At 38.0% G+C, this 14,041-nt stretch overlaps 2 protein-coding genes and 1 long non-coding RNA gene across 6 annotated transcripts; 1 reads left to right on the top strand and 2 right to left on the bottom strand.

Annotated features, from left to right (window-relative positions):
- The first annotated feature begins 1,510 nt into the window (after positions 1-1,510).
- Positions 1,511-4,619, top strand: LOC125211111. Its single transcript, XM_048110810.1, has 9 exons — positions 1,511-1,777; positions 1,856-2,016; positions 2,652-2,833; positions 2,927-3,211; positions 3,303-3,361; positions 3,463-3,499; positions 3,589-3,660; positions 3,750-4,077; positions 4,154-4,619. Exons 1-9 carry the CDS (start codon positions 1,693-1,695, stop codon positions 4,523-4,525), a joined length of 1,581 nt encoding a protein of 526 aa, XP_047966767.1. The 5' UTR covers positions 1,511-1,692; the 3' UTR covers positions 4,526-4,619.
- Positions 4,620-4,849: 230 nt separating this feature from the next.
- On the bottom strand, positions 4,850-6,549 carry LOC125211112. 4 transcript variants are annotated; one of them, XR_007174460.1, is made up of 3 exons: positions 6,267-6,549; positions 5,966-6,157; positions 4,919-5,172 (listed from the first exon to the last, which is right to left on the bottom strand). It is a non-coding gene; the product is annotated as an uncharacterized LOC125211112 (long non-coding RNA). The 4 variants fall into 4 exon arrangements; XR_007174463.1 differs by having other exon boundaries at positions 5,966-6,211; positions 6,368-6,549; XR_007174461.1 differs by having other exon boundaries at positions 5,966-6,206; positions 6,368-6,549.
- Positions 6,550-6,739: 190 nt separating this feature from the next.
- LOC125209921 (cyclin-dependent kinase G1-like) lies at positions 6,740-7,672 on the bottom strand. Its single transcript, XM_048109498.1, has one exon. It carries the CDS (start codon positions 7,670-7,672, stop codon positions 6,740-6,742), a length of 933 nt encoding a protein of 310 aa, XP_047965455.1.
- Between the last annotated feature and the right edge of the window lie 6,369 nt (positions 7,673-14,041).

Here is a 14,041-nt window from a genome sequence, read left to right as displayed (position 1 = left end):
TAGTTATAGCTAAGGCAGCATTGTGCATGCTCTTATAATTTATCTTCACAATATTCCTTTTTTCTTCCAGATAATCTATCATCTCAATTAATTGGTTTGTTATTAATGTGACGCCTTTTTTTATTAACAAAATATCTATCTCACATTTTACTTTAAGTAATGAGATATTTAACACTATTACACACTAGATAGATGGGAAACTTTCGTGAATTGAAATCTTACTAAACTCGTGAGATATTTAATACTCCCTCCGTCCCATTTAGGAGTTCCGGTTTATCATTTTTGGGCGTCCCACTTTAAGAGTCTCGGTTGGAATATTCCATAAATAGTGTTAGGCCCCACATTCCACTAACATTTTCCCACTCATATTTTATTATAAAATTAATATAAAAAAGTAGGACCCACATTTCACAATTTTTTTTCACCAACTTTCCTTTACATTTCTTAAAATTCGTGCCGAACTCAACCGGGACTCCTAAAATAGGACGGAGGGAGTATTGAATTTAATACATTTGTGGAGAAACTTTTGGGAGATTATTATTCTACTTAATTCTATAAATATTTGCCCGCGTTTTTGGGGCACTCTAGTTGTCCTATAAATTTAATCCTTTATTCTTTTCCGAATCTTACTAAATTTCGGTATTTTGTTATAGTGAAATTGTTATTTTACTAAAATAATATTGTATCCGTTCGTTTTGAAATGTCATATTTTGATTCACATGATGAGTTTTAACAAATGTATAGTTTGTGGAGTAGGGGAGTCTTCAGATGAATTAAAATAGGCTTGTGATGAAGGCGAAAATAATTTATAAATTTCTGTATCTTATCCATAAAAAACTAGATCTAAAAGCCCTAATTTGGTAGGGTTCGGTGGTTCGATCTTTAAGAGTGGATTTGTGGATAATAGGACTCTAATATACATACAATACGGAATGAAAATAGTAAAATGAGAAATCTATTTATAAAATAATAAAAATAAAGTAAAATAAAGTAAAATAAAATAAAATAAAATAAAATACTATTTAATAGTAATAAATATTTAGAAAATGATAAATTCAGAATATTTAACTACATACCTAGTGAAAAATAAAATCAATGTACTTAACTACATACTGAGTTTTAAGTTGTGATAACAAGAGAAAATGCTTATTTCACTACTAGACTCTCTTAACAAACTATACCTTGTTTTCATTATTAAGAATGCAAATGTACAACAAAGACAATTAAACTCGATGTACCAAAAAAAAAGAGACAATTAAATTCATATAAAAACTAAATCAGTTTTATTCCTAAGTAATACTGCTAGTTCAAATAAAATTTCATCAGATATTGACATTATTTGAATCCTTTTTTTACTTTTTCTTAGATGTTTTTCAAATTATTTTATTCCATCAGACATTGTTGACCTTTGTTTCGTATGTACTATCCAATATTAAAATATTAGTTATCCTAAGTTTTGATATACACACGTTTTGGCCACTCCCACACTAATTTCCAATTACACAGATTTTCTTATTTCCTCTCTCTTCAAACATACGTTAGTAGTAAAAGATTCTGGAAAATAATCAACCAAACCATTCTCCTTCACCAACCAGAGAGAGAGCTTCCTTCCAACACTCCGAATCAATATACACACACAACCCATTTTTATTTACGCACAATTTTACACCCACATTCCGCCCCAACACCAAGATGCTCAGTTTCAACACCAAAGCTTCTTCCTTTTTCGCTCTAGCAGCGTTAATCCTCTTCCTCCTCACATTCTTCTCGTCGCCTGGTACTTTTCATCAACTGGGATTTTGTCAAAATTCAATTTTTTTTATTAATCTGACAACCCTTTTGATATGACTTGCAGCGGATGCGGCAGTCGGCGGCGCCGTCGTTGCGCGGCGCTCTGTTTTGGAAAATGAAACGGTTTTAGTGCTGGCGAAGGAGAGGACGCGTAGAAAGGATCCGCTTGATAACCGTAGATACTATACAGGAGGCTGGAATATCACCAATAAACATTACTTTGCTGTAAGAAATTCTATTCTTTTTGGTGTTCTGTGTTGCTTAAATTTGTTTTTGTTTTTTTTTCGAATTTTGAGGCAATCTAGTTATAAGGAAACGCTTTTTTTTTTTTCAATGTTTGTTTTGCTGTGTTTGAAACAGAGCTTTGGATATAATATAATTTTCTTGTATATGACTGTTTCATTAGGTTTTGTTGTTGGATTTAAATTTATGTCAAATGGTGGAGGAGTGGTCCCTTGCTGACCAGCAACATCATGTAGTCATGTTATTCATGTATAGCATTACTGGAGTTGACTAGCTACCATGGATTTGATTTCTTTACCTTCATTCTTGTGATTTTTTGGGGGGCTGGAGATAGTGGTCCTTCTGTTTTCTGGACTTTTGTACTGAAATTGGGACTCAATGTCTAACAAAATAATGTTTACTGCTGCTTCATTGGAGGTTTAAAAGGTTTTAATTGATAAAATTTGTTCAAAGAGATCAATTCTCAGTCTTTGATTAGAGATTAATTAGCTTGTGCAAGGTCTGAAATTTGTTTGTTTGTCTCTATAAACATTAGTAAAACAAATAAGAGCATTTTCGAATGGACCCTAATTCTCTATTTTCGAATTTTGTGTTTTCTCTTCTCCCTTTTGATGCAGTCTGTGCTTTATACTGGCACTCCTCTGTTTCTTGTTGCTGCATTATGGTTTGTGCTATTCGGGATCTTCTTGCTGCTGGCTTGTATGTATGTCTGCTGCTGCAGACGTCGCAGTTATGGCTATTCACGCGCTGCCTATGCTCTCTCGCTCATTCTTTTGACATTGTTCACAATTGCTGCAATGTAAGCCTGCTCCTTTCGAGATTTTACATCATCTATGCTGGAACTCTTCATGTTGAATCTCATTCCTATTGCTTCTTTTTTTTCATGGATCAGAATTGGTGCTATTGTTCTATACACTGGCCAGGCGAAGTTTCACGATAGTACAAAAGATACATTAGAATATGTGCTGGGACAAGCAGATTCCACTGTCGGAAATCTGAAAAGTTTTTCGAATTATCTCACTAATGCTAAGACGGTTGGAGTAGGTCAAGTTTTTCTTCCTAAAGATGTGCAGAGCAACATTGACACTGTCAACACCTTGGTTACCGCTGCTGCTGACACTCTTGAAAGTGCAACAAAGAATAATAAGGATGACATATTCAACTATTTGGATGCTGTGTGAGTATCTTCAGCCTAATTGCTTTGTTCGTTCATATTTTCCTCTATGTCCTACATATCTTTTACCTTGGGCCTGTTTTACAACTTGCAGGGGGTTGATACTCATTATAGTAGCTGCCGTAATGCTTACCCTTGCTTTTCTTGGTTTCTGTAAGTATCTGATTCCTTCAATTTGTGATTCTTGAAATTAATGGTGCTTTTCCAAATAAATGAAGTTTGCTGATATTAGCTGATTTGTGTTATCGGTGCAGTGTTATCTGTTTCAGGCCTACAGTTTCTCGTCTACATGTGAGTGAAACTCAAGCATATGTCACATACATAAAACTTTTGTTAACTTCAGTTATACAAATTTTAAAGCCCTATGCTATTTTTTGTAGATTGGTCATCATCGGTTGGATCCTCGTTGCACTCACTTTCATCTTGTGTGGCGTATTCCTTGTTCTTCACAAGTAAGTGCCATCTTTTTATCTTCAATAGTAAAGAATCTTTCCTTCTTTCCTGTTTGGAATGCTAACTAGGCATATTCCTTATCTTTCAGTGTGATGGGTGATACGTGTGTGGCCATGAACGAATGGGTCGTTAACCCAACGGCTCACACTGCATTGGACAAAATTATCCCATGTGTGGACACAGCTACCGCTGAACAAGCACGCTCCCAAAGCAAAGAAGTGACCTTCCAAGTGGTTCAAGTTGTGAATGGGTTCATCGCTAATGTATCCAATGTCAACCTACCTCCTATCGCTGGACCTTTGTCGTACAACCAATCTGGTCCCTTGGTGCCTCTTCTGTGCAATCCGTATAATCCTGACAAGACAGACCGCAAAGCATGCATTCCGGGTGAAGTTGGCTTCACAAATGCAACACAGGTAAACTGCTTATCCTTATTCATGGAGTTGTTGATATAATTGCTAGTCCTTGAGATATACGGGTTACATGATGCAGGTTTGGAAGAATTACGAATGTCAAGTTGCAAACAACAAATGCACGACAGTGGGGCGGCTAATGCCAAGTATGTATGATCAGATGAGTGGAGCTGTGAATGTGAGCTATGGGCTGTACCATTACGGGCCGTTCCTGACCGACCTAGTGGACTGCACGTTTGTACGAGACACCTTTGCCACGATACACAAGGATCACTGCCCAGACCTGAGACTCTACAGCAAGTTGGTGTACATTGGTTTGGTGAAGGTCTCTGCTGCAGTCATGTTCTCTCTCGTATTTTGGATGGTCTATGCACGAGAGAGGCGTCATCGCAAGTATACGAAGCTTGCAGACGCTGCTGCATCAGCTCAAGCCTCTTATGTAACCAAATAGCCCTGAGTTGACCAGGATTGGCATGATAGCAGATTTACATTTTTCAATGTACATTGTTTTTGGGCTGTATTTAAGTATATACTATTTTTTAGTTTGTTTTATTGTTTTTATTAATTAAAAGAGCAGATTTACTATTGGTTAAGAATGAATACTTGTGATTATTTTTTATTTTAATGAGGTTTTGTTAAAAATATTTGCAGTTATTACATATGGTGAATAATCAATAAAAACTCAATTGAGGTATAAGAATGTCACCACTATTTGCAAATCTCAATTTCCTATTCTGGAATTCATTTTTTTAAAAAAAGTAACAGCTTTATCAACTACAAACACAGAAGAACACATTCCACACATTCACCATTTATCTTGTGGAGAAGAATGTTGACAGAAGAGTTGCCTGAAGTTCTCATAAGCTACTCACTGTTTAATCAATTATCACTTTTTTATTCTTATGCTAACACATTTGAAATAGTAAGACTGTATTTGGGATTGAATCTGTACCTCAAATCAATTATCATTTCTGCAATCCCTTTTCACCCTCTCAGTTTAGAGAAGTATTTCACTGTTCAACGGGAGAAGATAAGCGCTACATTTGCTCCGAGCCCAAACAGGGGATAGAATTTCTTGGCTTCATCAACAGTGGTAATCTGCAACACAATACACATCATATAAACCTCATTAGAAGCTTTGCAAGACACAAAATCAAGCATGCATTTGTAACCAAAAAACACAGATTTTACGAGCAATAGGCAGCTAGATAAGCAGCAGTAATGGACTATATCTACATGGAAAGAAAATGAAAAACGCAAAAGGATACTCATAATCCCGATTCAGTTAAAGAACAAGCAAACATCACTTGAGATCAGCTTATCCATCCGAATATAGACCGTGCAAAGAATAAATAGCAAGACAGCCGGAGATTAATTTACCAACAAATAAGCAATACCTTAAGTTTTCAGACAAACAAACTTATCTCCTCCATAGACAACACTAGCTCAGAAACCATGAAACACGAAGACGAATCATACTATGCATGGAATTATCAATGAAACATTTGCTAATCTATCAAACTGTTTCACATAAAAAAGAACAATATTCAACTAGTCGTGGAAGATGCTAAAAGCAAAACCTTTAACAGCATCACATGCTTTAGGTGGAAAAAAGTTAGTAGATAATAAGCAGCAACCCAAAATTACTCATGGAAACCTAATTATACAAGCACAGATTTTGTAACAGTAATATATGTAGTACTAAACCAACACAATTACCTGATCAGCAAACCCCAAAAACAGAACTGGGACAACCACACTTCCCTAAAGCTCAGCCATAACATAAAACAAACAGCAACTCCATAGCCTTTTTTTTAAAATCAAAACTAACAGCTTTATCAACTACAAACTCAGAAAGCCCTTTTAGGATTGAATCTGTGCCTCAAATCACCTGAGGAGATGAAAGCTCTGGTTTTGGGGTTTGATGGCAAAGAAAGAAGCCCTTTTGATTGGGAGCAAATCATCCTCACCTCTTCCACTACCAGTCAACCCCATTTGATCATTTAGTTCATCAACTGACATTGGGTCATTGGGAGACAAGGTAACACCAATTCACCAGCTCTATCACCATCCCTAAGCCAATCTGGCATCATATAGAACTCATCCTCCTAAGTTTCCTCTTTGGGCCTCAACTACACTAGGCAGTGTCAGAATCCACATAATCAAGATCATTAAGTAAACAAGAACCAAACCTTTTTAAACAAAATAACAGCTTTATCGATTACAAACACAGAAGCCCCCTTTTTGGGATTGAATCTGTGCCTCAAATCACATGAGGGTTGTGAGATGAAACCTCTGGTTTTGGGGTTTCACAGCAAACACAGAAGCCCCTTTTTGAGATTGAATCTGTGCCTCAATTCCCTTCCACTTTTAATTTCCACACAGCTTTTAGACAAAGACAAATTGTCAAGATTCAATTTTTATGAACTGAACAGAGGAGGAAAGTTCAGAGAGAGATGATAAAGATAAGGTGGACCATGATTCTGCTCAGTGAGGAATAAAGAAAGACACACAAATATTATAACAGAAACAAATGGGATTCTTGAATTCATATTTAAACAAATTTACAAATTATGGCTATATTTACCAAAAGAATACTAAATACATGGAATGCCATTAGCTAGCTAAGCAACTGCACTACCACCACTATTTATATACTCCCCAACTAAGAGAGACAGAATCTGGGTTTCTCCATGTATTGAGTAGGAGTCAATCCATCAGCCAGCCAAGCATGATTCAAAGCAGATTGTGATGTGATTCTCTTGGTTGGATCACAAGTCAGCAGCCCCTTTAGGAGATCAAATCCAGCATCAGAAAGCATGTACTTGGCCGATGAAATTGTGCTATCAACATTGTTGTTAGCTGGATGACCAAGAATACAATATATCTCGTGCAACTGATCTTCCGTGGATTTCCCTCTAAAGAGCACTTTCCTCAACAACAACTCCGCCATCACACATCCCACCGCCCACATATCCACCGCACACGAATAGCTCTTCTCTCCAAGAAGCAGCTCCGGCGCCATGTACCACAATGTCCCCACAGTGGACTCAGATTTCTCCCCGAACCTCACTGCCAACCCGAAGTCACATATCTTCAACTCACCCCCTTTGTTGACAAGGATGTTGGAGGGCTTGAGATCCCTGTGCAGAACTCGGTTTTGGTGGAGAAAGTTGACGCCTTGGATCAACTGCTTCATCAACATCTTGACTTGAGGAATTGGGAGGACCTCTTCGGCCATGTATCCTCTCAAATCAAAGTCCATATGCTCCATCACCAAGTAAAGGCCTCTGTGAGCATCCACTGCGACTTCCTTGAATCCGATGATGGAGGGATGCTTGCCGCCGAGAGATTGAAGGATGCTGATCTCAGACAGACCACTACCACTAAACTGCTTCTTCATAGCCCATATTTGGGAGGTATGCTTGTGTTGAACTTTGTAGACTACACCAAACGAGCCCGAACTGATCTTCCCCAAACATTTGTAGCCAACAACAATTGGATAATCAGGAAGAGGAAGCCGTCCCTTTTTGTTGCTGAATTCTTCCTCTGAACTACTACATTGCAGCTTCCGCTTCTTCCCATTGTGCGAGCACATGGTTTCGGGCCAAACGCTAATCGCTTTCTTGATGACAATGCCTTTGGGAGCCTTGGATTTGCAAGCTGTCTTTCTTCCGCGGAAAAGGGTAAAGGTCAATTTTGGTCCTAAACATATGGCTGAAATACCAATTTGGTCGAAACATTCAGTTTTTAAAAAACGGGTCCATAATAAATGAAATTCGTATCGATTCGGTCCTTTTTTGACGGTGCCGTCAATTTCCGACGGTTAACCGTTAATTAGTGTCTTGTTGACCGGATTAGCCATTTTTTTTATTACTGTAGCTAATTTTTTATTTTTTAAATTTTTTTGAAATATTTGTAAAATAGAAAACCTCAAATAAAAACATGAAAAACACATGAATCAAAATTTAAAATTTTTTGTTCTCCCTCTCTTTCATTTCTTCTTCCCCACACCACCAAGAACCTAATTTTCTTTCTTTGTAATTTGGTCCAAATTTTGAATCTTGAATGTAAGTCCTTGAATCTACGTCTCTGAATTCCGACAATGTTGAAATACATTTTAAGGTTCTGAAACTGAATTTGAAACTTCCACATAGCATTATGGACTGCTATTCCGTCGAAGATGAAGAAGGTAAATAGAATAAAATACCATCAAACTAGTCCAACATATTCATTATCGATATCAAATACGTCCTGAACATTTGCAATTCTAAACATGGCCAGTGCCGATTGAAGTATATATGAACTAGGGTTCGTCGTCCTCCTCCTTGCTTCATCTCCATCGTGCGGGATTTCACCGCCGGCAACTGTCATCGCCGCATCCACTTGCGCGGCGTCGAAAGTAGGGTTCGGTGACTTCTGGTGACGAGTCTTCTTCCATTTGCTTCAGAGGAAGAGAAATCAAACCCGTCAGAGTCAGGCTCCGACAAGTCCGCCGCTGACCGGAAGTAAGGATTCGGTGAATTCTAACTCATCTCCAACAACAGTTACTCGATTTTGGTCGGAATTGAACGGCAAATTTAGGGTTTTATGTCAAGAACGACGAGAGAGAAGAGAGAAATGGTTTGATTTGATGGAGACCAAAAGTCACAATTTGTTCTTCTTTTTTCTTACAGATTTTAATGAAATTTAAAATAAGAAAAATTAATTTTTTTAACAAAATAATTAGGCCTAATCCAGTCAACAAATCACTAATTGACGGTTGACCGTCTGAAATTGACGGCACCGTAAAAAATAGGACCGGGTCGACACGAATTAAATTTGTTATGCACCCGTTTTTTAAAAAATGAATGTTTTGGACCAAATTGGTATTTCGGACAAATGTTTAGTACCAAAATTGACCTTTACTCTAGCCCCTGCCTTGTCTCTAGGAACGGGGCACTCCTTCCATTACTTATGCCTGAGCCCAAATTGAACTCGTGTATGAAAAAATTACTACTCTCTTTAAATCAATGTTAATTATAAAGTCTTGAGTTCTTCATAAAATCAATTGAACTACTTAATATGAAATGAGATTAAATAATGTAATACTCACAATATACTAAAACAATTGATCAAGAATATGCATTTTTAGTGGGCATAAGTTTTAATGCAAAATTGTAAAATAAGGGATAAGTAGAAAGAATAAAGTAATTAGAGTATTGTTAATGGAAAATGAGTCCCACCTTATTAGAGAGAAAATAGTTTCTAAATTTAGAAAGTGCATATTCTTATGATCAGACTAAAAAGGAAAAAGTGCATATTCTTATGGGACGGAGGGAGTATATACCTAATGTAGTAATGTATTTTAGTTGATGGTGATGAATGTGTACCTCTCTCGTAGATAGCATTTTGCCAGCGATAACCCTCCGTATTTCTTTTGAGATAAGACTTTAGGTTGTCCCTGATGGTGCTGGCAGCGGAAGCGGGCGCATAATAAATCACATAATAATCAGATCTATTTAGCAGATTATTTAGACAAAAGCTATTCGCGTAATTATCACATGTATCATGCTCATAACTTGAATCAATCATGCTTTAAGAATATTGAAACCTAAAACATGCTTTTCTACGGAGCAGAAAAATACCTAATTAATTCTCCAAAGAATTGAAGATGGCTAGCGACTTCTCCACGTGATGCTTTGAGTACTAAACCACAAATCTTCTCTCTGGTTCCCGAACTGTATCCCAATATCAGTGTGGGCTGATCTTACTAGAATACTAGGACTTAAATAAAGAAGACGTAGAAGAAATCCTTTTTGGAATAGGAGAGGAATTCGAAAATTCCTATAGCTGGGGAGCTCTATGATTTTCGAAAATTTGAGCAAAATAAATTGTGTTATTTCTGCCTCCTTTATTCTCCTATTTATATTAAGTTCCTTTTGGGCCCAGACAGGGGGATCTATGGAAGGTTTTGGATATGGGCTCATCCAATTTACTTTTTACTAATTAAATTGAACCCACAATTTAATATAAGTTATAATTGGAATATTACGAGCACCACTACTGAAGTAATATTGAACTCTCCCCATCCAAATCCGAAATTACAAGTAATCCGGGTTTCCGTTTAACTTTCATTTCCCGTGCTTAAGATTAAAATGTGCATTAATTAATTAATGTCTGCTATTGACTTAATTAATTAACTTCTTATTAATTCCAAGAGTGGACTTAGCATGAAACGCTTATTTATTATTCATAGAGTAATCACACTCCAACTAGCTAGGTTCCGAATAATAAAACCTCGTTTCACGCTCCTCTTGAGGACATTATCAAACGAGACTCAGCTCGCGCACGATTCAATATAATAGCAATCCTAGCACCGCTAGGTATCGATCACCACTACCCAATATATCAGGATAATTGGGTTACGAAAAACCCGCACCATTTGATAAGTCAAAGTAGTGCATAATCAATACCGTATGCTCAATGCTAACCTACATTGATTAAGAAACAAATATTTATCAAGACCTCGCCTTTCAGTAGATAGCCTAAGGCAAGTCTTGCTGTTAGATCCGTTCAGTGCTATACCACACCAATGTCATCTTATTTCAGTAAGGCTTAGAAATATGCGGGTGACATTGCAACCTTTCTCGATGGATAGTCAAATTCCATCTAGGTTGTGAAATTCATCTTTTTCTTTGTTTAGAACTGACCGTGTTACCTTAAAGTGGACGACGCCCACAACCGGTCTACTAAAACAAAGACTTAGACTTTGTTAAGTTAACTTATACATTTAAACATGCATTAACATCCATTAAATGTAAAACATAACAACATTATGACAAAAATAATCTGTTTTATTTATTGGAAAATAAAATAAGAGTTTTACAAGTATTCAATCACTCGAAACGTGATTTCTAGTATACAAACTCTAACAATCTCCCACTTATACTCAAAACACTTTCGAGTATACAAAAAAATGTGCTAACGTCTAAAATCTCCCACTTATACTGAAAGCGGATTGAGGTCTTGAATTAGTCGAACTCTCATTCCTTCAACATGGCTTTCATACGGCTTTACCGCTAATGCCTTCGTGAAAGGATCTGCCAGGTTGTTCTCTGACTCAATCTTGACCACTTGTATGTCTCCTCTCTGCACTATATCTCGAATGATATGATACTTCCTCTCTATGTGCTTGCTCGCTTTATGAGCACGTGGTTCCCTCGAATTTGCCACAGCACCAGAATTATCACAATAAATGGTGATGCTCTTGGGCATATTCATAACCACACCTAAGTCCAGAAGGAAGTTCTTAAGCCATACAGCCTCTTTTGCAGCCTCTGAAGCGGCCACATATTCGGCTTCCATGGTAGAGTCTGCAATGCATTTCTGCTTTACACTCTTCCAAATTACGGCTCCACCTCCTAAGGTAAACACATATCCGGAAGTTGATTTTCTCGAATCTACATCAGATTGAAAGTCTGAATCTGTATATCCTAAAGGACAGAGCTCGGTTGCATTGTAAACTAGAACATAGTCCTTAGTCCGATTAAGGTACTTGAGTATGTTCTTTACGGCAGTCCAATGTCCTTGGCCGGGATTTGATTGATATCTTGCTACCATGCCAATAGCAAAGCAGATATCGGGTCTAGTACAAAGCATAGCATACATGAGACTACCAACTGCCGAGGCATATGGTATCCTTCTCATCTCTGCTATCTCAGATGCTGTCTTAGGACACATCTCTTGAGATAAATGGATGCCATGTCTAAAAGGTAAGAAACCTTTCTTGGCATCTTGCATGCTAAAGCGTCTAAGTACTGTTTCGATGTAAGATTCTTGGGATAAGCACAACGTTCTCTTTGCACGGTTCCTAAGAACCTTGATACCGAGAATGTGTCCCGCATCACCCATATCTTTCATCTCGAACTGGCTGGAAGTGTGTCCCGCATCTATCTTTCATCTACGGCAGGAAATTTGGACAACCAAGTTCGCACTGATGACAACATCTTTTTATTGTTTCCAATTAGAAGAATGTCATCTACATACAAAACTAAGAACACAACATTTCCTTTTCAATCTTCTTATACACACAGCTTTTCTTTCATTCGGGCATTTTTCGAATCCAAACTTTTGAACGGTTTTGATCGAAACACCGGTTCCATGATCTAGATGCTTGCTTGAGGCCATAAATGGCCTTCTTAAGCTTCCAAACCATATGTTCCTTGCCCTTTATCACATAGCCTTCGGGTTGTTCCATGTAAGATGGTCTCCTCAAGACTCCCGTTTAAAAACGCAGTCTTAACGTCCATCTTCGCAATGATCGAGACCGCCTCACCCGCAAATCTCCAGTGGATCAAGCAGACATTGTCAGCCCAGAGCATCCATGCACTCACCCAAACCAATGTATCTATCTATTTCATCTGCCCTCCCACCGCGGCGCGGCACTACAATATCTGGAGTATTAGTTGAAATTTCGGAATTGTTGTTACACTAGGTGATTGTTCTTTGGTTAATGGAAGTTGTGACTTGAGTTAGCTCTTCAAGAGCTATCTCATCAGCTGGACTTATGATTCATTACAAGAATTTCCTCTAAGCACGTGGCATGAGTGCTCACAATCACTGATCTCAGACTATAGAATTCATAAGCTGCCTTCTAGGGTAGTCCTATAAATGACACAAACCTCAAATTCTAGACTCCACTTAGTCAGATCCTTTTCCAATACATTTAGTCGACAACCCCATACTTCCGAGATGTTCTAGATCAAGCTACTTCATTCCACAACTCATATGGGTAAGTAACTGATTTTAAGGTAAGCGGTCTAAGAGATAAGTTGCAGAAGCAACGATGCCCCCAAAACGAAACAACCGTGCATAACTCATCATCGATGACCATATTTAATAAGGTCCTATTCCTTCTTTCGCCCATTTATCTCCGTCGGGGTGTGCCCGGCGCAAATGCTTGGGATCAATTCCCACACTCGTATAAGAGTCCAAAACTCTGCACTCCTAGGTACTGGCCCGGCGATCGACGTGCCCATTTGATAGTCTTGCCATGACGCTGCCCCTACTTTAGCCTTAAACCTTGGAACTTGTCAAAGTTTCTGTGATTTGTAGCGCATCAAATAGGACATATCCAACTTTCGAGAAGTCATCTATAAAGTGACAAAGACGAAAGTCAGCCTTTGCCTCAGTTGACATTGGTCCACACACATCAAGATGAACAGAGCTTTAAGTACTTCCTGGCCCTATTCCCTTTGACCTAAAAGGTCTCTAGTCATCTTGCTCTCGAGACAGATTCACACTTCGAAAATGGTTCCTTCTCAAGACCTTTGATGAGATCTTGATCAACCATCGCATAATCCTTCTTTCGTTGGCATGACCAAGTCTAAGGTGCCATAAGTAATGCGGTCATTCATTGAACTTCAAGGTTCTTTCTTAGAAATTTTCGATGTATTATCAGTTCGATTTCCGCGTTGATTAAATTGTGTATGATCGTGAACAGACAGTTTTCCATGATACCACGACAGATATAAGAACCATCTTTTCTTAATAACGCAATTGTCATTAAAATCAATATCCATCAAAAGACAATTTAGAAACCGAAATTAAATTTCTTCTAAAAAGAGGGTAACAACAAAACATTCTTCAAAATCAAAAATCTAATACTAAAAACGTAAATAAACGTCTCCCCACCGCAACTCCGCCACTTTCGTAGCGGCCGCCTCAAATTGACTTCGATCTCACGATCATGTAACCGTCTTGTCACCCGTACTAAGTCGATCAAAACATATATGATCGCTGCTCCGCATCAATAACCCAAGTATGAGTAGATGTCGAAGCCAAATACGATCGACTACTGAGCATGGTGCATACCAGAACTCTCGTCTTCTTGTGACACCGGCTTCCACGACCTTTCTTCACATTTGAAGCACTTTCCGCCTTGCTTCTGTCACCCCGATGTTTCTTCTTCTTCCTCTAGCATTCT

The sequence above is a fragment of the Salvia hispanica genome, chromosome 3 (assembly GCF_023119035.1).
Source record: "Salvia hispanica cultivar TCC Black 2014 chromosome 3, UniMelb_Shisp_WGS_1.0, whole genome shotgun sequence".
Classification (NCBI taxonomy): Eukaryota; Viridiplantae; Streptophyta; class Magnoliopsida; order Lamiales; family Lamiaceae; genus Salvia; species Salvia hispanica.
The sequence above is the reverse complement of the archived record's forward strand: the minus strand, read 5'-3'. Positions and strand labels throughout refer to the sequence as shown.